Raw genomic sequence first — 20,456 nt, forward strand, 5'->3', positions numbered from 1 at the left:
TGTCTGCACAGCTATGTGAATGCATTTAATGCCACAGAACCAACCACTTTAAAATCGCTAAAATGGTACACTTCCCAGCATCCCCGGCGGGTCTGAAGCAGGGGTTGGAGCTGATGCGAGGTCCTGGCCGCCGCGGCTCCGGATCGGAGTGGGGAGCCGTGCCGTGTGGGCCTGTGTGGGCCCCGCATTGAGGTCAGCCGCGGCCTGGTCACTGCCGGCTGTCCTTGAGGGTCTCCCTGGATGGAGACTCCCTGTGGGTGTCTCCGGAGCAACCGGCCTTAACCCGTGTCCCGTTGTCCCTGCAGGCAGCTGCCTCCCCTTCGCGCCGACAAGTGAGAGCAGAGGGTCCGCCCTGCTGACCCTGAGAAGCAGGACTGACGCCCGGGAGCAGATGAGCGATGACCCAGCCGCAGGCAGCCCGGACTCCCTCCACGTCCCAGGTACCCGGGCTGCTGCTGTAACCCACCCCACCCTCTTCTCCAGCGATTACTGCTGAATTATCTATTTCTCTCTCCGATTCTGTATGCTTTTGCTTCATGTGTTTTGGTGCCCTGTTGTTCAGTGCATATATTTTTATGGCTTTACTAGTGACCCGGTGCACGAAATTCATGCACATTGAAAGGGAATTAATTAGAGGAAATATTTTAATATTGCTATTTGCCCTTTCTCTATAATAGAAGTGTCAGAGATGAAAGAAAATTAGCAAAATGCATATGAAAATCTTCCTCCTGTCAGAGTCTGGGGCGCACCACGGGACCAGAGTCAAGTCCCCGCCCACCCATGTGCACCTTGAAATTGCATGAGACCCAGACCTGGCTGGCCTCACCCTCATTGGGGCTAGATCCAGACCCGGCCGGCCCCACCCCGTCAAGCCCCGCTGGGTAGGGATGCTGCCTCAGGTCCCTGGCCCAGCACCAGGGTGGGGGGCATGGCCTGAGGTCTCCGTCAAGCCCCACCAGGCGGGGGGCACAGCCTCAGGTCACCTGCCCTGGCCCAGCGCCACGCAGACTCAGGTCCCTGCTGATTGCCTGTTAAGGCTCCTTATGGGAACTCGGCCTCCGCTGTGGGTGCAGCCATCTTGACCATTACGGTGTGATGGTCAATTTGCATATTCCCTCTTTATTAGATAGGGTCTGTTGGTGGTTTGAACTCTGTATTCTCAGCATGTTACTCATCCCATGAGTGGGGTCTGGGTAGGCAGAGGAGCCCCCTCCCGCTGCTCTTTCCTGGGACACAGGTGGGGGGGGGGAAGGATGAGAAACGCCGAGTCCGCTCCTCCCAGGAAGGTAGCCCAGTGACCGAGGGCTGGGGCACAGCGAGCCCTGCTGTGTTCCTGCTGCGGCACCTGGAGGGGCTCCCGGGAGGAGGGAGTGACAATACACAGGCCTCGCCATTCTTTACCGATTTCTGTAGATTTTCTTGGGCACACGCTTCTCCGTCAGCTGTGTGCCCTTAGGGCCACTTCCAGAAGCTTTACCTGTTTGGTTTTTCATTAAAAATAGTTTTCATGCCCGGCCGGCGTGGCTCAGTGGTTGAGCATTGACCCATGAACCAGGAGCTCACAGTTTGATTCCCGGTCAGGGCACATGCCCGGGTTGTGGGCTCCATCCCCAGGGTGGGGCGTGCAGGAGGCAGCCGATCAATGATTGTCTCTCATCATTGATGTTTCTATCTCTCTCTCCTTCTAGCTCCCTCTCTGAAATCAATAAAAATATATTTGAAAAATAGTTTTCCCCAGTTTCACCGGGAAAGGCCTGCAGAGCTCTCACACCGCGTGTGGGAAGCCGTTAGGTTTCAGTATAGAAACATTTTTCACTTCAGGGGAAAGCGTGTTACGGAAATGAGGCCGTAAAATGGACATGGTTTCCCACTGGCTTCCTTTTCAAATAAGAGGTTTCAGCCGGGGGCTCCCACGCTGCCCGAATGGAAGGCTCCAGCAGACACGGAAGCTGCCGTGTGTGGAACCGTGTTCTCAGGGGTCGGTGTCTCAGCGACAGGTTCTTGTTTTGTTTTCGAGCCTGATTTTGTTCTGACTTTGCATCCTCACTGTCAACAAGCCGCCTTCTCACGCAGCCTCCGTCCCACTCCCACATGGAGGGGACCTGGGCCTGGGACGTGGCATGTGCGGCCAGTGGGGATGGACGGGGCCAGTGAGCCAGGGGGCAGGGCCCAGCGAGCCAGGGGGCAGGGCTCAGTGGGGACGGACGGGCCCAGCGAGCCAGGGGGCAGGGCCCAGTGAGCCAGGGGGCAGGGCCCATGCTGGCAGGCAAGCAGGAGTCTCTGTCAAGGCCAATGATGGTGAGGGTGACACAGGGCGTGCCTGAGGCTTCATCCTGAATCCCGCCTCACCCTCCCTCACTGAGGCCTGTACCTCACGGAGCACCGTCTGCTATGAAGTGACGCCCCAGAATCTGAGCTAAACCTCTTCCCCGCCCTCTCAGCAAACCTGGATCTGAATACCAGGAGAACACACAGGTGTCCCTCCGGCTCCTTTGCGGGCTCCCAGCACCCGGAGGCGGGGTTGGTGTCCTCTCTCCTGGCAGCAGGTGGATGGGATGCGGCCGGCCATGAATCCGGTCTGACTGCCCCCAGGGCCCCTGGAGTCACCCTGCCCCCACCCCTTGCACTTTCATAGCCGTGGGCTCCGGGATCAGATCTCTATATCAGGGTGAGTCCTGCTACTAATTAGATGCCTTTAAAGATACCTTCCTTCCACCTACAATTACTGAGCAAAGAGGGACCTGGTCAAGGGGTGACTCATCTTAAGGGCTTCAGGGCTAATGCAAGTGCCTGCTCATCTGGGTGCATTCAGCCAGCCTACAGGGTGTAATTAAGATCCATTAATTCCTGCCTACTTAGTGAGAGCTTGTTTTCAAATCCTGGGACAAAATGGTAAACAAGCCGACTCAGGGGTCACGGCCCAGCGTGGCTACAGGCCAGCTCCGCGTGGGGCGGGAGCTGGGGGGGCCAGGAAGGGGGGCAGCGCCCCCTGAATCCAGGCAGCACCAGCCACCGTCACCTTCAAGGTCCTGACCCTGAGCTTACCTGGCTCCACCGAAGCCACACGTAGTAGGTGGACAGGCTCGGTATGAACCCAGGTCTGAGGGATGTAGCACCTACGTGAAGTCTACATGCCTGACGCTCGTCAATGTCTGTAATCCACATGCACCCCGTCCGTCCTAGGCTGCAGACAGTGCCGTTGGGGGTGGGGGGGGGGTGCTGGTTAGCATGACTTCAAGTCTAAACAATTGAGCTGAGTTGATTTTAAGTAAGAACAGTATAGACGGGAGCACTGTGCGATGTGGCCTCCTGCCCTGCCGCCTCCCGGCACTCCCACCCACTGGCGGGTCCCCCCGGGCGCAGGTCCCCCGGGCAGGCTGAGATGCGGCCGGGCAGGCGGTGGGCCTGCAGGTCACACCTGTGGGAAGGGCCCTAGTCAAGGTCATCCCTTGGCATCACTACCAAACGTGACCGTCAACGTTGGAAGTGCTTCTTGCTAACGGTCCTCGTGGGAAAGTTAAGTCGAATCGACAGTCTCTAGAGTCCATCTCCCTGTCGGGCACTTGTTCTGAGCAGAAACCTTTTATTCCACCAAGTTCTCCATTTGGCAATTCTTCTATTTTTTTTTTAGTCCTCACCCTAGGATTTATCTTTCATTGATTCTAGAGAGCGAGGGAGAGGGAGAGAGAAACATTGATGTGAGAGAGAAACATTGATCGGCTGCCTGACGTACACACCATGACGGGGGATTGAACCCACAACCCTTCCTGTAATGCTCCAACCACTGAGCCACACCGACCCGGGCGAGTCCTCTGTTCTTATCAGAGGGAAACACGGTGGGGGGAGGGGGGGACGGTGAGCCTCCTCTTTGTTTTAAAGGACCAGCCTGGGCCCTCAGATTGGTAACCGATTCCATGGTTCAGAAAGCCTCAGTACCGTGCAGGGAGGCACAGCTCCTTGCAGCGAGCCTGCCTCTGCCCGCAGCAGCCTGCCTGAGCGTGGGGAGCTGGGGGGGGGGGGCACCTGTGCCGACAGGGCAGGAAGGGGGAGGGGGTGTGGGCGCACTGGGGGCGGCGGAGGGAAGAGAGGACGCGGGTCCCAGCGTGCTCGGAGTTATTTTGGGGTGCTCCACTTTGAACAGAGAATCGCGTGACATTTAAAAGAACCGTTGCTTTCGTTCCGTGTCACTCATGTCACTCTCCTTCACGTCAAACCCTTTGCATTTTCTAACGCCTTGCTGAGCGCACAGAACAGCACCTCCCGGAGGAGGCGGCTCCGCGGGCCCGTGTGGAGGGGAGGCTGGTGTGGGTGAGCGACGCCCGCCCGCCTGGGGGAACGCGGACGGCCTGGCACCGCCTGTGCCAGTGCTGCGCTTCCCTCTGGGTCCCCACCCCAACGCCAGCGGCCTAGTGCCCTCTCTGGGCTGCCCTAAGAAGCTCCGACCAAAGTGTGGGAAAGGGAAGGACACATGCAGATATAAAGTACGATGTGATTGAAGAACATGATTGAGCGTCGACCTATGAACCAGGAGGTCACGGTTCGATTCCAGGTCAGGGCACAGGCCCGGGTTGCGGGCTCGATCCCCAGTGTGGGGCGTGCAGGAGGCAGCCGACCCATGATTCTCTCTCATCATTGATGTTTCTCTCTCTCTCCCTCCCTCTCCTTTCCTCTCTGAAATCAATAAAAATAAATTTTAAAAAGAAAAGAAAAGAAAAGAAAAACATAGCTATTTCTCTTCCTACCAAATGCATTTGACATGATGGTCCTTAGCTTTAGAAATGGTTGTATTCTGCCTCTTATTTAAAACGTTGTCACTGCGAGAATCCAATACTCTAATGTTTACAACAAAACCAGTCGCCGGGCTCTGGGGCGTGGACAGGCGTCGCCCTGAGCCACCAGGGAAGGATGCACGGCCTGGTGGAGACCTCCAAGGGCTGGTACCGCGGGAGGGTGAGCGCAGCTCCCGGGGAAATCACCAGGAAATGCCTCCCGGCACCCGTGGCCCATCAGGCACAGCGAGCAGCACAAAGCCCCGAGTCTCAGGCTGAGCCTGTGCTGTCCCGGGACCCAGGCTCAGCGCAGAGCGGTCGGAGGGCGGGCTCACGCCTGGCGGAGAAGGGGCTTCCGCAGATGGGCCGCTTCTGGCACAGACACAGCGGTGGGTGCGGCCTGCGCAGGCAGCCCTGAGAGCAACATCTGGCGAGGACGGGGCTCTGTCCTCTGCACGGTCCCCAACCCGCCCGCTAAGGAGCCCCTCAAACCAAAAAGGGTGCTTCTCCCGTTCACCGAGGCACCAGGCGTGGACTGGGTCTCCTTTTAGCGTTACCCGCTCACGGTTTTCCTTCCTAAGGGCTTCCTTCCCACCTGCCTCGCCCTGACCCCGTGTCCTGTGGTGGATTCCACTTTCACGGTTTAGGTTTATACATCACAGTGCAGGCGCCTCCACAGGGAGCCCTGAGTGGGGCGGGGGGGGGCTCTTCCCACGGAGCCCTGGTGTGCCCTGCTCGCGGGCTCTGAGATGCCCAGGCCCAGCCTGGTTGGTGTCGGGCTGGGCCCCGGCCCAGGTCCAGCACCCTGGGTGCCTCTTCTGGGGGAGGGGCCTCACCCACGTGGGGAACTGCCTGGAACACGGGGTGTGTGAGGACAAGGATGGGACGGGCTGGTGGGACACGCACGACACATTTCCCCAAAGGAAAGCCTGGTCCTGCCCTGGACCAATGTCCCCACAGGCAGGCGCCTCCTCGTTAGTGTGAGATGGCGGCGAGCAGGCGGCGTGATGTCCTCAGTGTTAAAGATTTGGTTACGACACGATGCTTAGTTGTCCGTCATCTGTGATAAAACCACCTCAGGTGATTGGAGCAGGATCTTGATGAAGGACACTGATGGCTGAGTCCGTCTGTCTCACAGGCCCACAACACTCGCCGACAAATGTGGCCGCCAAGCTGGTTCACTGGGGTCGTGTGTGTGTGGCATGTGCGTGTGTGTGTGTGTGTGTGTGTGTGCGTGCGTGTGGTTCCTCTCTGCTTTTCCCTCACATGATCGTGCCGATTCCCCGGAGGCTGTGTTGGGGAGCCCCGCCCCAAGTCTTCAGCGTGTCCTGAGTCCTGTTCTCTGTCCACGCTGCAACCTTCCACCTGTCGCTGGAGACCTGTGTCCTGCTCTGATACTCGATCCCTTTACGATTATTGTCACCATCTGCAGCCTCCCTCTCTCCGTCCCTCCATCCCTCCGTCCTTCCATCCCTCCGTCCCTCTCTCCCTTCCTTCCTTCCCTTCATTCGGAAACGTTGCTGAGGATACACACTGTGTCGGGAGCTGTGCTCCGAGGCAGGTCCATGCCCACGTGGACGGCAATGTTAACGCTGGCGGAATGGGGAGAGTTTGGGTGTCTGCAGGAGCAAACCGGGGTAGGTGCCCCAGACCCGAGGGTGCAGGCACAGCCGGCGGGGGCAGTGGCTTCCTGCTGGCATCAGCCAGAGTCCAGACCGCCCTCGCTGTGGACCTCCCTGGCCCCGGTGATAGTAAGGAAGGTGTTCAGATACGTCTGGCGACTTGAGGAGGTTGCTGGGAGCGCAGCAAGTCCATGACTAGACCAAGGACTGAGGGATTGCTCCGGCCACATGACATAATTTTCCAGAGTGACACCCCTGCTCTGTGAGCCAGGTTCCCGCCTTCGACGACCATAATTGATTCCGGACAATTAAGCTGATTGCATTAGGCAGATGACACATCGGCACCGGCTGGCGGAGGGCCCCAGTGACCCTCCCTCAGCCTCTCACTTCCTGTAGCGGCTGTTGGGGCAGAAAGCGGGGGTGGCAGACCCTTTGCAAACCCGCCCGTGAGTCTGCGGTCACCATGACTGCGAGGGCCACGCCTTTATACGGTGCTGCAGCTCAGCCATTCCGCGTGAATAATGAGTGTATTTCACAACCATTTCTCACAGATGCTGCCTGATCCTGTCCACAATGTGCTCTGCTTAGGAGGCGGGTAGTATATGAAATAACGATAGGCTCCTGATTGGTATAAGAGGTGATAGCACCCTGGCCGGCGTTCTCAGTGGTTAGAGCCTGGGCCCTTGCTCCGAAGGGTCTCAGGTTCGATTTCTGGTCAAGGGCAGGTACTGCCTTGCAGGTTCCATCTCCAGCCCTGGTCGGGCAGCGTGGAGGAAGCAACCAATCGATGTGTCTCTCTCATATTGACGTTTCTCTCTCTATACCTCTCTCCTCTCTCCTGTCCACTCTCTCAGAAACTCAATGGAAATACCCTCCAGTGAGGATTAAAAAAAGAAAAGAAGTGGTAGCAGGACACTGGACCAGCAGCCCAGTGTCACTGCGAACTCAGTACAAACTGACCTCAGCCCCAGCCAGACCCAAATCTGCAACTCCGGGCGTGGCAGCCTGTTTCCCAAACCCTTGGGATGACCTGCTGCTTTAAGGGAACATCACACGCGCACACACACGCGCGCGCGCACACACACACATGCACACACGCACACACACACCTTTCCAGAACAAATCCTGATGTTAGCATTAATGACTAAAAAATATAACTTTGAACTTTTCTTTTACAATCGTTCCTCTTTCTATAGATCCTTGGAGCTGCGTGTTAGGAGGTTGGCATTTTATTGCTTTTTGAGCAGCAGACGTCGCCATCCTCCCCTTGGGAGCTGATTTAATGATGGAGGCTCTGATGTCCGTCACGTGGGCGCGTGGATGAGGCAAACCGCCCCCTGGTGCTCCGTGGATCGGGTGTGGTTGAATGAACAGAGACTCGACGACGGGCCTGTCTTACTCTCACAGGGAGGGTCCTCTGTGTGTCCTCCAGGGGCTTCCCCATGTGGTTTATGAAGGGACTTGAGAGTCTTCAGAATTATAGGGTTCTGGTAACGCAGCGATATTAGCACATACGCGCATGTTCTGCACATTCTAAAATGGACAGCAGGACACACGGGCGTTCGGGCAGGAGGCGGGTTCTGAAAGGAAGTGTTTTCACGTGTCTGTGTTTCAGTGGTCATTTCTCAAGGTTCCTTTATCTAAAAACTACCCACAGATTATGACTCACGTTCGAGGTCAATTTATGTCATCACGACTCCATTTCTTCTTTTCTTGTTGTGCCTGCGAGCTGCCCAGCCTCAGGGAGAGCCCCTCGAATTGTGGCTGGAAGTTTGCCTTCCGGTGAATGGAGAAGGAGTGAGTTTGCCTTCTGGTGAATGGAGAAGGAGTACTTTTTCCATGTGTTCGCTCAGTGGATGTTGCTGCGGCTGAACTGTGATCCTTTCTGGCTTTTTTGGTAGCAACTCACTTACATTTTAGAATTTGCAAAATATGATATTAGGCCTAAGTCTCTCTTTAGTATATGACTCCCAAAGCCCTAGAGACGAAATTTCACTTCTCCCCTTGAGATGCTGCACTCCTTCAGAGAAAAACCAAAGAACAAACTCTGCGATTGCTTTTGTTTCTATCCCAGTACTTAATGGTGCCCCTAACAATACCCAACAGTGCCCCCCATAAGTACCAACAACACCCAGCATAGGTACCCAGCAGCACCCAACAGTACTCGCTATAGGTATCCAATAGGACTCAACGTATCCACGATGGGTGCCCACTAGTACTCAACAGCACCAACCAAGGTACCAAACAACACCCAATAGTACCCAGCCATAGCCACCGTGGGCACCAGTAGCACCTACTGGTAGTCACCATGGGTACTCAACAGCATCTACGTCAGTACCCAACATGAGCCCTGCTGATTATAAGATAGACTAGAGGCTATTCCAGAAGTCCTCTTCCCATCATCCTCTCTGCAGACTAAACTGGACACATGAAGCCTCGTGTCTTAACAGGAAGCCGAGAGAGGGCCTCACTATGTGTGAGGCTGAACCATGTAAAATACCATTTCCATAGGTGGCAACCACTGAACAGCAGCTATTTCACGGTCCAGCTACTCTGTGAACTTTCTAACTGTGAGCACAGCCTGGAACCTCGGGACTGTGAAGTGCTTACTTCCTGGGTGTTCAGCAGCGTTGACAGCGTTGGGGGCCCAGCCTCGCTGGGCTGACAGGCTCTCTAGAGGGTGTCTGCCAGGGGAGGAGGCAGCCCCACAGCCCCCCAAGGGCTGGGAGGTAAGAGCTGCATCAGAATCCAGACTCGCCTTTTCCCGGTAGCCTTTTCCGGCCCATATCTTCTCTAGGAAGTTTCTTCATGACTTTTCTACGTCAACTTAGATGCTTATTTTTTTCTGCTCGCACCTGAGGCTGGTACCTGCAGCATAAAGACGCGAAGGCGAGGCTCCGGTGACCCTGTGTAAACCGAGACGTACCTGCCTCGCTGAGTTCTTAGGTCTCCCCCCTCTTTCAGATCTACCCACCCGTGCGGTGTTCTGAAGGTGAACTGAGGCGATGGATATGGCAGCCCCTTGTACTGGACACCCCCGGCCACACTGACCTGGACTGAACACGGGCTGCATGCGTGTTGCCACGACACCCGTGGGAAAGGCGGGATCGCCAAGCCCATCATTTCAATGGGATTTGTTTCTGGACAACCTCCCGTCTCCTCTCATCTCATGACGTGCATAACGAGAGCGGGGGAGGGCGGGCTGCTGCGAATCTCTTTCTAGAAGGAAGCAGACGGTGTCCTTGTGGGTGACAGTGGGTTTGGTGGCTGTTGCTAGGATAGAGTGTCCGCCTCTGTGGTGCTAACTTACCATTCAGAGGGATTCTTTTTTCTTTTTGGTGAGAGCTAATGTACAAAAACCGTTAGTAGGAAGAGAGGAGAGAGGGAGGAGCGGCGAGGGGGTGGGCGAGGCTGTGCGGCACTGAGGATGTCAGAAGCGTGTTGGGAGGGACGCTGGCGGGGGCCGGGGCCGGGCCATCACATAAAACTGTGTCCGGAAGACCCGTAGAGTAGGAAGGGGAGGGGAGGACACTCTTTAATCACTGTATTTTGGAATCCACGGGAAATGGTTGCGAGGATCTGAGCTTTCACAACTAGAGTTTACATTTCAAAAGGAAATCCCAGGATGTTCCTGATTCTTAAGGGGCCACCGAGGGTATTTCTCTCCCAGAAAAATAGAAGAGAAAGGGTTGAATACAAAGGCTGCGGCTTGACAACACAGAAATCCCAGAGAAGGGTGTTATTCCGAGTCTCTAGAGAAACACAATCAATAAAGAAGAGAGAGAGAGAGAGAGAGAGAGAGAGAGAGAGAGAGAGAGAGAGAGAGAGGCTTACTTATGCATTCATCTGTTGATTCTTGTATGTGCCCTGCGTGGGGATTGAACCCACAACCTTGGTGCATCAGGACAATGTTGCCAACCAGTTAGTTGAGCTGCGGGGAGGGCCATTGTGCAAAACTTTTGACTGTGAGTCTATACTTTTACTTTCAGATTGAGATTTCCCCGCCCCGAGGAGACCCCCATACATACCCTCCCCACACGCCCCTCCCAGCACAGCCCTCAGGTGCCCAGGAGCGGGAGGGCACGCCTTCACTGTGCGGTGTTTTCAAGTGAAATGGGAATCGTATAAGCCAAATCAATGATTTGAAAAAAAGGTTTAATTTCCCTAATTATATTTTCTTGAGTTATTCTCTGCCTGGTGACTCGTTTCTGGGTGAGTTGGCTTAGCAATGGCTGCGCTGGGATCCGCTGGGCAGTTAATTCCAGCTTAGCTGCTGGGAGCCGCGTGGGCCCACAGCCCTCACTTTATTTTAATCGGTGTGAAGGGTGGGGCGATACTCTTACACCCAATAAAGACGGGGGCCTCTGTGGCCCCGTGCGCTGCTGGAGGGTGTGAGAAGGCGCTGGCCAAGCTACAAGGCCTTGCTGCGCACCCCTGGCCGGCGAGCGGTGTATGAGCCGTGCAGACCTGTGCAGTTCATGGTAAGCTCTGTGGAAACTTCCTGATAAACTTGGTGGAAATCTTTTTATTTTATTTTATTTTTTTAATAACTAGAATCAGGTTGTAAATGCAGGATTCAAGGGGATATTTTAGTGAGTCTGCTTGTATTATCTCTCTTCTGAAAACTTACTTATATTGGATTTCTTTAAGTCCCAGTGCAAAAAAATAAATCCAGACTCTACCTGTATTTCACTGTCACTTAAGCAGTAAAGTTTGGCTGCACACAGGTGGGTAGGTTTCTGAGCGCACACGCTGCCCTGGCTGTCAGCCGGCTGCATGGTGTGTAAGCTGCCCTTGTGCGGGGGGAGCGCTGGGACTGGTCCTCCCTCAGTGATCGCGCCCAGCAGCACAGGTGCTGGGAATACCCAGGGCGGGCGTCCTGCCTGGAGAGGAGAGCGCGGGCCTGTCTCAAGGGGCGATCAGGAGCCGGGCTGGCCTTGGTGGCTGCTTTGCGGCAGGGTTATGATCCAGGTGTGCAAGGTCTACAGAACCAACCGAGTTCCAGCCAGAGAGGCCGCCTGGGCGTGGGAGAGGGGGGCGCTAGGAGCAGCTCTGACAGCAGATGAGTCTCCTGGCGCGGCCACTGTGAGCACACTCACCAGCCACAATGAACACACTTGCCAGAGACACACAGCCCGCGGTAGGCAGGCCGTGCAGGCGCTAGTACTTTCTCCTCCTGGTTGAGGTGACCACCAGGGCTGTGCTGATGGCGTGTGTTCAGCTCCAGACGAAGGCCAGGAGGACTCGGGCTGTATTTATGCTCTTCAGGGGTTCCGCACGCTCCCCAATCACTCCGGGTCACTGCGGCTGTGGGATCCCTAAAGAATACAGTGACCAGGCTCAGCAGTCTCAGGGGAAGAGGGTTAGGAAAACGTCATCACAACAGTTAGAGGCAGAAGAGGGCTCTGCCCTGTGCGGTCCCTGGATGACAGTCACAGAAACAAGTGGACTCTGGGGGTTCATGACAAGGATGGTGGTTCCGCAAAATGTGTACGCCTTTAAAAGTGAGTTTTAATGTAATTAGCACTGCCTTTATAATTATTCAAAGTGTGTGTGTACATTTTGGGACACCCTATATACATCTTTTATTAAACTTATTGGAGTTATTGGTTAATAAAATTGTATATGCTTCAGGCGTACGGTCTGTAACACACCATTGTATATTGTATCACATGTTCACCACCCAAAGTCAGGTCTCCTTCCGTCACATTTATCCCCCTTGCACTCCTCGACCTGCCCCAGCCCCCTCTCCCTCTGGGCATCGCGTGCTGTTGTCTGTGTCTGAGTTTTGTTTTTCTGCTTAATCCCTTCGGTTCTCTCCCCCACCACAGACTCATAGAGAACACAGCACGGAGCACAGCCAGACAGCGGTCAGCGGGAAGGGGGTGTGGGAGCCAGGTGACACAGGTGAAGGGATTAAGTAAAAATAAAAGATGGTTTACTCTTTATTCTTTAAGAAATGGTGAACTTCTTGCCCGCAAAGAGCAATTGTACATTGACACATGGGAAACCTCTGACATTCATCTCTTCACCGTGCAGCCGTTTTGAAAGGTGGCTGGGACAGCCATGGGCCATGGGTATGTCCATGGCCACTTGTTAACGTTCTAACAGCCAAGGAGAAGGTGGCAGAATGGGATCCGTAGACACCTGGCAGCTGTCAGGTAACATGACCAATGTGTCCTGCATACTGGACAGGGCAGAAGCAGGCCTTACAGTTGCGAGTACATGAAACAGAGTTTATTCTTGCATTATTACTTATTAATTATTACTTTATTTTCCATGTGAACAACTGTAAACCAACTTTTGCCCCTCCCTGTATCGGGGCTCTACCGTAATTCATCTGAAGGGTCCCCATTCCACTGTAACTTCTCCATTTGCTCAAATCCATTAATCCCCATTCTTGGTCCTCACCTAAAGCATGGATGATGCTCTAAGTTTGGGGTGCTCTGAGACCCCAGTCATCGTCAGCCTCTCTATCACCTCCAACCTGACCAGCTTCCCATAAACAACGCTTCCTCCAGGTAACACCAGAGTTTGGGAGAGGTGATCACAGGAAACATTCGCATTTAAGTGAAGGGAACCATATCGTAACTTACATGTCAATTATATAAGACTAGAGGCCCGGTGCACGAATTCATGCACCAGTGAGGTCTCTTGGCCTGGCCTGCGGTATTGGGCCGAAACCAGCTCTCCAGCATCTCCTGAGGGGGTCCTGAATTGTGAGAGGGTGCAGGCCAGGCGGAGGGACCCCACTGGTGCATGATTGGGGCTGGGGAGGGACCATGAGAGGGCTCCAGAGCGTGTCTGGTCCATCTCACTCAGTCCAGATAGGCTGGACCCCAGCAGCAAGCTAACCTACTGGTCAGAGCGTCTACCCCCTGGTGGTCAGTGCATGTCATAGTGACTGGTCGACTGGTCGACTGTCTGCCCCATGGTGGTCATAGCAAGCGGTTGAGCAGCCTTAGCATATTATTAGCATATTACACTTTGATTGGTTGAATGGATGACCGGATAACTGGACACTTAGCGTATTAGGCTTTTATCATATAGGATTATTAGATGGACATCACAGTCATTTTTAACTCGGTTTAATTGTTCAATGCCAAACACGTAGGAGAACCTTCAGAATGTGCTTGCCAGCGTTTCTAAGCTCCTGTTACCAGAGGAGTTGCTTGGAGTTGACGATGCCCCATGAGGTGTCTCAGTGGCCCCGGGGTAAGGCCTTCACCTGTGGCCCACAAACACTGCTGAATGGTAACAACGTGATTGGTGACTCATGTTAGGAGAATGTCAGTCTACACACCATAAAACACAGGCCCTTGGGCCACATTTCAGGACCCAAGGCCACCGCAGAGCCTGTGGAAGGACAGGGCAGATGAAGTCTACACAGAGTGTGCAGACTGCTCGCCCACCCAAGGCTTCTCTCTGGCTTCCCACCTTGAGCGTCCTGTGTGGCGGGGTTGTTTCTCGGGTCCCCTGCCAGGTGTCCCAGCTTGAGCCAATGCAGATGGTCCCGTCCTGCCCAGTTCAACCACAGGTGGAAAACTTGGGGGTGGGCCAGCTGCGTCCCTTACAAAGTGACCCATAAGACATGGTCAGCTAAGCCAACCAGGTGTTCATGCCACTTAGCTCCGGGGGGGAAGGGCCACATTAGCCCTGTTTGCCAGGGCCGGGCCCTTCGGCCTGCGGTTGCCCATCCACAGCAGACTCACATCTCATGGCGAGAAAGGAAAACAAAGATTTATGATGGAGATTTCCAACCAGGAGAAGATGGCTGGCTTTCCAGCGTAGTCTTTCCAGTAGGGCTGGTACACTGACCTGATTTCTATCACTGGTGGCAGGGATGGTGGGTTATCTGCGTAGGGCTGCGTCCTCACGTAGGATGAATTTGGATGCCGGTAGGCATAGTGCAGGGTAATGGGCAGGAGCACAAGTCTCCTGGGTGGAGATTTCTGGAAACTTCCAGGGGAAGAGGCTACCAGAATGAAGGCTGGAGGGAGGAGGAGCAAAGCAAACTTTCTCACAGGCTAGCGGGTCGCAGGGTTCTCACGGGAGACCTGGCGTCAGCGCGGGGACCAGGCTGGAGTTGAGGAGGCTGCCCGCGTGTGTCCGGCACCTGGACTCGGGCTGCTGTGTCTGGCACAGGGAGACCCTACCCGACATCTGCTTACACGTCAGGAGCATAATGTGGATGCAGATGAGCTCTAGTGGGGCGGGGGAAATCCCACTTTAAAAAAATACTTTTATTGATTTCAGAGAGGAAGGGAGAGAGAGCAAAACATCAATTACGAGAGAGAATCATGGATCGGCTGCCTCCTGCACATGCCCCACTGGGGATTGAGCCCACAACCCCGGCCTGTGCCCTGACTGGAATGGAACCCGGGACACTTTAGTCCAAAGGCTGATGCTCTATCCACTGAGCAAACCGGTGAGGGCGGAAACCCCTCTTTTCCGACAATACCTTTGGTGACTACGATGTTACCGAGTGCCACCCTAAACTTATTAAGCCCCAGTGTATGAGCAAGCAACATGGATGTGGCAGGGAATCATGGGAGATACGCTGCCTCAGTTTCTCCTGCCTTCCGCTACCTGGTTGATGCTGGCAGGTTTCTCTGGCTCTCGGTCAAGTGGTGGAGATGACCCATGGGCTGAAAGCACAAGGCTGCCTGCCCTTTGGCTTCTGTGTGTTATGTTTTCTCACAAGGGTCCGTTCAGTCTACAAAGTTCCGGTTGTGGCTCACATGCAGCGTAGCCGTCACAGACGCCGGTGGTGCTTGCCAGCAGGGGGACTGGCATCGCCTAGAAAGGACTGAAACGCGGGCCCCGCAGCGTGTGGGACACAGCCTGACGGACGTGGGCGCCAGGCGCGGGCTCGCTGCGTGGAGCTGTCTTTCCTCCTCTGGGCGCTTCCGTAGAGAAGCGCAGGGAGAACCTGCCTTCCTAAGTCAAGGCCTGGCGTCAGAACAGCTCCCCGTGTGCTCTGCTGCCCGCCCTTCGATGCCCGTCCGCTCTGGTCCAGGCCGGAGCACCTCCGAGTGCCCACCTGTGCCCCTGGCTTTTTTTTTCAGATGAACAGAAAGGAATACATTCTCCTGATTAAATAACCATGTTGATCCTTGTTTCTGAGACTAATCTGTAAGCCCCAACCATTTTTCTTTCCCCCATAACTGCATCCGACCCCCTTGGGTAAATGCCGAGGCTCCTTATGAAAATGTGGCTTTTAGAATAACAGGCTGTTTGTGAGGAAAAGACGTCCAAGCCACAGAAGAAGCCCCACTTGTTCCAAACTACGCGGACCTTCAAACATCACATGCTCGGTGAAGTTGAAACGGCCCCGGTGAGGTTGAAATGGCCCCGGTGAGGTTGAAACAGCTCCGGTGAGGTTGAGACGGCCCCGGTGAGGTTGAGATGACCCCTGTGAGGCTGGGACGGCCCCAGTGAGTCTGGGACGGCCCCTGTGAGGTTGAGACGGCCCCTGGGAAGCCAAGAAAAATACCACATTATCTCACTCATTTAGGGATGATAAAGACCATTATAAACTGATGAACAAAAATAGATACAAAGGCAGAGCAGCATTGAACAGACTGTCAAACTACAGTGGGAAGCCTGGGGAGGGTTGCGGGGGGGTAAGAGATCAACCAAAGGACTTGTATGCATGCATATAAGAATAACCAATGGACACAAGACACTGGGGGCTAGGGGAGGCCGGGGGAATGTCAAGGGGGGGTGGGAAAGAGACGTGTAATACTCTTTGTAATACTTTAAGAAATAAAACAAAAACAAAAACAAAACAAAACAAAATCACACGCTACCATCACGCCTCGCGGAGGGACAGACTCGGGAGGGATTTGAAGGCAACCTGTTAGGAAACACCAAGCTCCCTGATGCCTCAGGGGTCCCTAGGGCTCAGGACACACCCCTGGAGGGATGTAAGCTGTTCCCGGACCTCAGCTTCTTATCCCTAATGCTCCTCTGTGTTCACTTTCTTTCTTGTTAAAAATGTGTTTTTATTGATTTTTAGATAGGGAGGAAGGGAGAGGGAGAGAGAGAAACACTGATGAGAGAGACACATCGATTGGCTGCCTCCTGCATGCTCCCTACTGGGGATCAAACTTGCAACCTGGACATGTGCCCTGACCAGGAATCGAGCCTGGCACCTCCTGGTCCATGGGGCCGTGCTCAGTCCGCTGAGCCACACCAGCCGGGCGGTGCTCAGTCCACTCAAATGCTTTCATGGGGCTTGGGCTCCCTTAAAGAACCTTCTCTCTTTCAGGCCTCTTATATACAATATACACTGAGTGGCCAGATTATGATGACCACCCCATCAGTATAATGATGTGAATTAGTTATGCAAATAATAGTAATAATAAAACCTTGAGAGTATTTGCTTAGGAAGTTTTCAATATTCAGTATTTTTGGAAGTGTCAATGAAGTACTGATGGGGTGGTCATAGTAATCTGGCCACTCAGTGTATATGCATATAATTCTACCATACAGCATTTATTTGACTCTGGAAGCACAGTCTTCAATGAAATGGATACCTCTGACCTGTAAAAGTTTGGTGAAAGTGTTGATTAACCAGGTCTCCTGATTCTAGTCTGATTTGCATGTTCTTGAGAAATGAAAACTGCCTCAGCATTCCACAAACCTCACGGGGCTTCCAAAGTGACTTCCTATTTGTGTTTTTTTAATGGCAGCGTCTTCATTATTTAGTGTTGTGTCCTAACACGGCAGTGTTATGTAAGAAACTCGGTGCTCACATGGTTACCACAAGAATTTAGCATCGATTATGTAACCTGAGCAGCGCTTTTAACACCAGTGTCCTCAGGGCTCGGCACAGCCATTAGCAGAGCTTCCTTTCAGGAGGGAATGAAATGTTGTGCATTTAATTAATGAAAATTTACCTTTGGATCTTACTCTTCATCATGAAACACACCTAAGCCTCCCCCATTGGAGGGCATGGATACTTAAGATTTATTTGCAATATTAATATTTTAACAATCTACCTATTATCAATATTGTCGTTGACAATTAAACACTATTTTTTAAATGAAGATAATATCATCTATACTGAGTTTTAGTTGTTTTAGAACATAAAGCGATAATAAAATTGTAGGTCATTTTATAGTTAATTTGTTTGAATTCATAAAAATAATTTAAGTGAAACTGAAGATTTAGAAATATTAGGGGTTGCTGAAGGAGTTTTTTTTAAATCATCTTTGGTCTATTTTCAAGGGTGTCTTATTCAGTGGATTGACTTTATAATATTTTTCTTACTAAAATTATAAAAGCCCCTTCCCTTTCAGGCTCGACTACAACAATACTGTAAGAAGGCATTTTACATTCCTCAGTTTACCCAAGATTTTGTTAACATCAACACCAAGAGAAATTGTAACCAGTTGGCATGCAGGTGATGGGCAGGCAGCAACCATTGAGTGCCTGCTGTGTACTGGCCTTTGTGAAAGGTGACAGGTGGATAGACAAGCCTGCCCCTGGCATCAAGCTGTTTAAAATGGAATCGTCAGTGCAATTTATCCGCGAGAACATTTCTTAGGAAGAGGGTCAGGCCCCTTGCTCATATGCACAGATAAGATGCACCAGTTCCAGGAGACGAGGCAACAAGGCTATGCTGATTGGAGGTGAGAAATACTGCAGGAGGCTTTCCGCAGAGACACACATGTGACTAGTAGCAAGGGGTTCAGTGGGTGTGGGAGGGAGAGGGTAGGGGTCTGGCCACTGAACTCCAGGTACAACCTGCCAGAGGAGGCATCAGTGGTCTCATTAGAGAGTTTGTGGGACACGGTACATCCCACCTCAGTGACAACACGTGGATCATTTACTAGCAATTAAATCGAAAAGTCTACGGGCAGACCCCACCTGTTTCCATTGCGCTGCTTGCTTATGAGTTATTTTGCGCAGGTGACTATATTTTACACAGTCACACACATTAAAATCAATGGGAAGAAAATGTGGCTCTTGTATAGACTTCATCTGTGTAAGGAGACGAGCTTCACATTTAATCAAGCTTGGTTTGATATTTTATAAAGTTTACAAGCATTTTTGAAAGAGAACACAGGAGATTCAAGACTCAGTGAGCAATGTGACATGGACCGCTGCAAGCACCAATAGTCAAAGTTGTAAAGTAAAATCAATTAGGACACACACCTGCTTGTTGCCGGAAGAGCTCATCAGATGCTGACTGCGTTGGTGGGAAACCTCCCTGATAGGCTACTAACAGGGGTGCCTGGTTAAATTATAAAGAAATCTCATAACTGGGTGAGTGAGGAAAATCATCATTTTAAAATGTCTGGGGATCTACCTTGACCGTTGTTTTAAAATGTTTTTAGGAACATAGAATTCAAATTAGAACATGATCAGGTAGATATTGCTTTCTCTATAAATGAATTGTTATGCATAAAGTACTGAAACATATAGAAAGAACTTGATTTAAAAACAACCATGGGGGGAAGCATGTTTGGATCATTTGAATGTACTCATGGCTGCATGGACAGATGAACTGGACGGTTTCATTCCCACATCAATTCCTTCTGCCTCCTGTCCCTGGGGAGATGCTGGAGCCGGTGCTCAGGTTGTCTGAAAATGTTGAACTGCTAGTCAGAATCATCGTTTTTATTGGGGTCGAACTGCCCTCTTCATACACCGAGTGTTCATTCTCTGCAGAGTGGACTGGCATTTTCTCAACGGAAAGGTCATTTATTTCACAAACAGGTGCCCTAATGGCATCAATCAGGGCCCCCTGGAGTCACAACCCTGAATTCCCCCGGCGCTGAAATCCTACAGTAATGGGGTGCCACCTGACCCGTGACTACCTCGCAAACTTCCTGGGGACCATGGAAATGCTGAGTTCTCTTAATTCGGGACCAATGTGTTCATTCTCACAAGGCTTGGAGTAACATGTGTAGCGGCCATCATTTCCCTCTTCTGGCACATCCCTCCGGAGGCCAGAGAGAAGGAAAAGAATCCACAGGAAACATCCCGCAGGTGTGGGGACACCTGGACACAGGTGAGTGGCGCGCGCTTGCGTCTGGGTGTTTGTCATGGAACCTTTGAAGTATTTCCGAAGAAAGAAAAGTGGCCCAGCGCCTGCTGCACTCAGAGCAGCAGAAATGGACTCCGGGATTAAGCAGGGAGCGCGCTTAACAAAGGCGGTCAGTACGCAGCCAGCACCTGCTCAGGCGGCCCTTTTCCGTTGTCATGCGTTTTCTCTCTGGTTTGTCCAGGAAGTGCGCGCCCTCCGCCAGCATGTGGAGAACAGAAGGACGGAAGGTAGCGGTTTGGCTCCAGACAAGGGCTAGTGGAGATGGTTAAATGTGCGCCCTGATTGGACAGACCCACAGGACGCTCCCTCCCTGCGCAGGTACGGAGGCTTCAATTCAAGGTCAATGTAAACGTGTTTGTAGCTGGAAAGTCACGTTAATGACTCCAAAAGGCAGCTCAAGGAACGGAAACGACAAGAAGAAACACGTCGCGTGTAAAGGGATGAACAGTGACACTGGGAGGTGAAACACGTCCTCCACAATCCAGGGGGGCAGCTGCTGAGACGCCGTGCGCGCGGCCAGCGCAGCCCACACAGATCCGCGACTTCCAGGAAAGTTGCAAGTGTCAGTTGCGCGCCGCCCTGCCCTGCGGGAGAGGAGAGCGCAACAGCCGGGAGGCCGGGCAGACCAGACCCAGGAGCGGGGTCATTCTCCTTCTTTCCTTCGCCGCCCCTCACCCCAAAACAAAGCAAAACGGCAAAATGTCCCCTGAGTGAGGTAAGAGCGCCTGGGTCGTTTGCTCGAGGCTATAGGGACTTGGACCCCTGAATACCAGGGCGGGCGCCCCTGAATCCCAACCCACGATCCACAGAAGCAGCAACAAAATATTTCCTCACGCAAGCAACAGCATCCATGCTTCTTATAATAGCCGCAATCACCAACCTATTATATACCGGACATTGATCTATCATAAAACTAATTAATCCAACAGCATCAATCATAATAACAATAGCCCTCACAATAAAACTAGGACTGTCTCCATTCCACTTCTGAGTACCAGAGGTAAC

The 20,456-nt window shown here is 52.9% G+C and overlaps 1 protein-coding gene across 1 annotated transcript in view; it reads left to right on the top strand.

The window, feature by feature from the left end:
• The first annotated feature begins 372 nt into the window (after window positions 1-372).
• Window positions 373-20,456, top strand: part of PDE10A (phosphodiesterase 10A) — a 137,710-nt gene continuing 117,626 nt past the window's right edge. The window contains 1 exon segment of the mRNA XM_023764791.1: window positions 373-440. Within this exon segment, the coding sequence (XP_023620559.1) occupies window positions 392-440 (49 nt within the window). The 5' untranslated portion in view covers window positions 373-391.

Source organism: Myotis lucifugus, unplaced genomic scaffold, assembly GCF_000147115.1.
Source record: "Myotis lucifugus unplaced genomic scaffold, Myoluc2.0 scaffold_348, whole genome shotgun sequence".
NCBI classification, from domain to species: Eukaryota; Metazoa; Chordata; class Mammalia; order Chiroptera; family Vespertilionidae; genus Myotis; species Myotis lucifugus.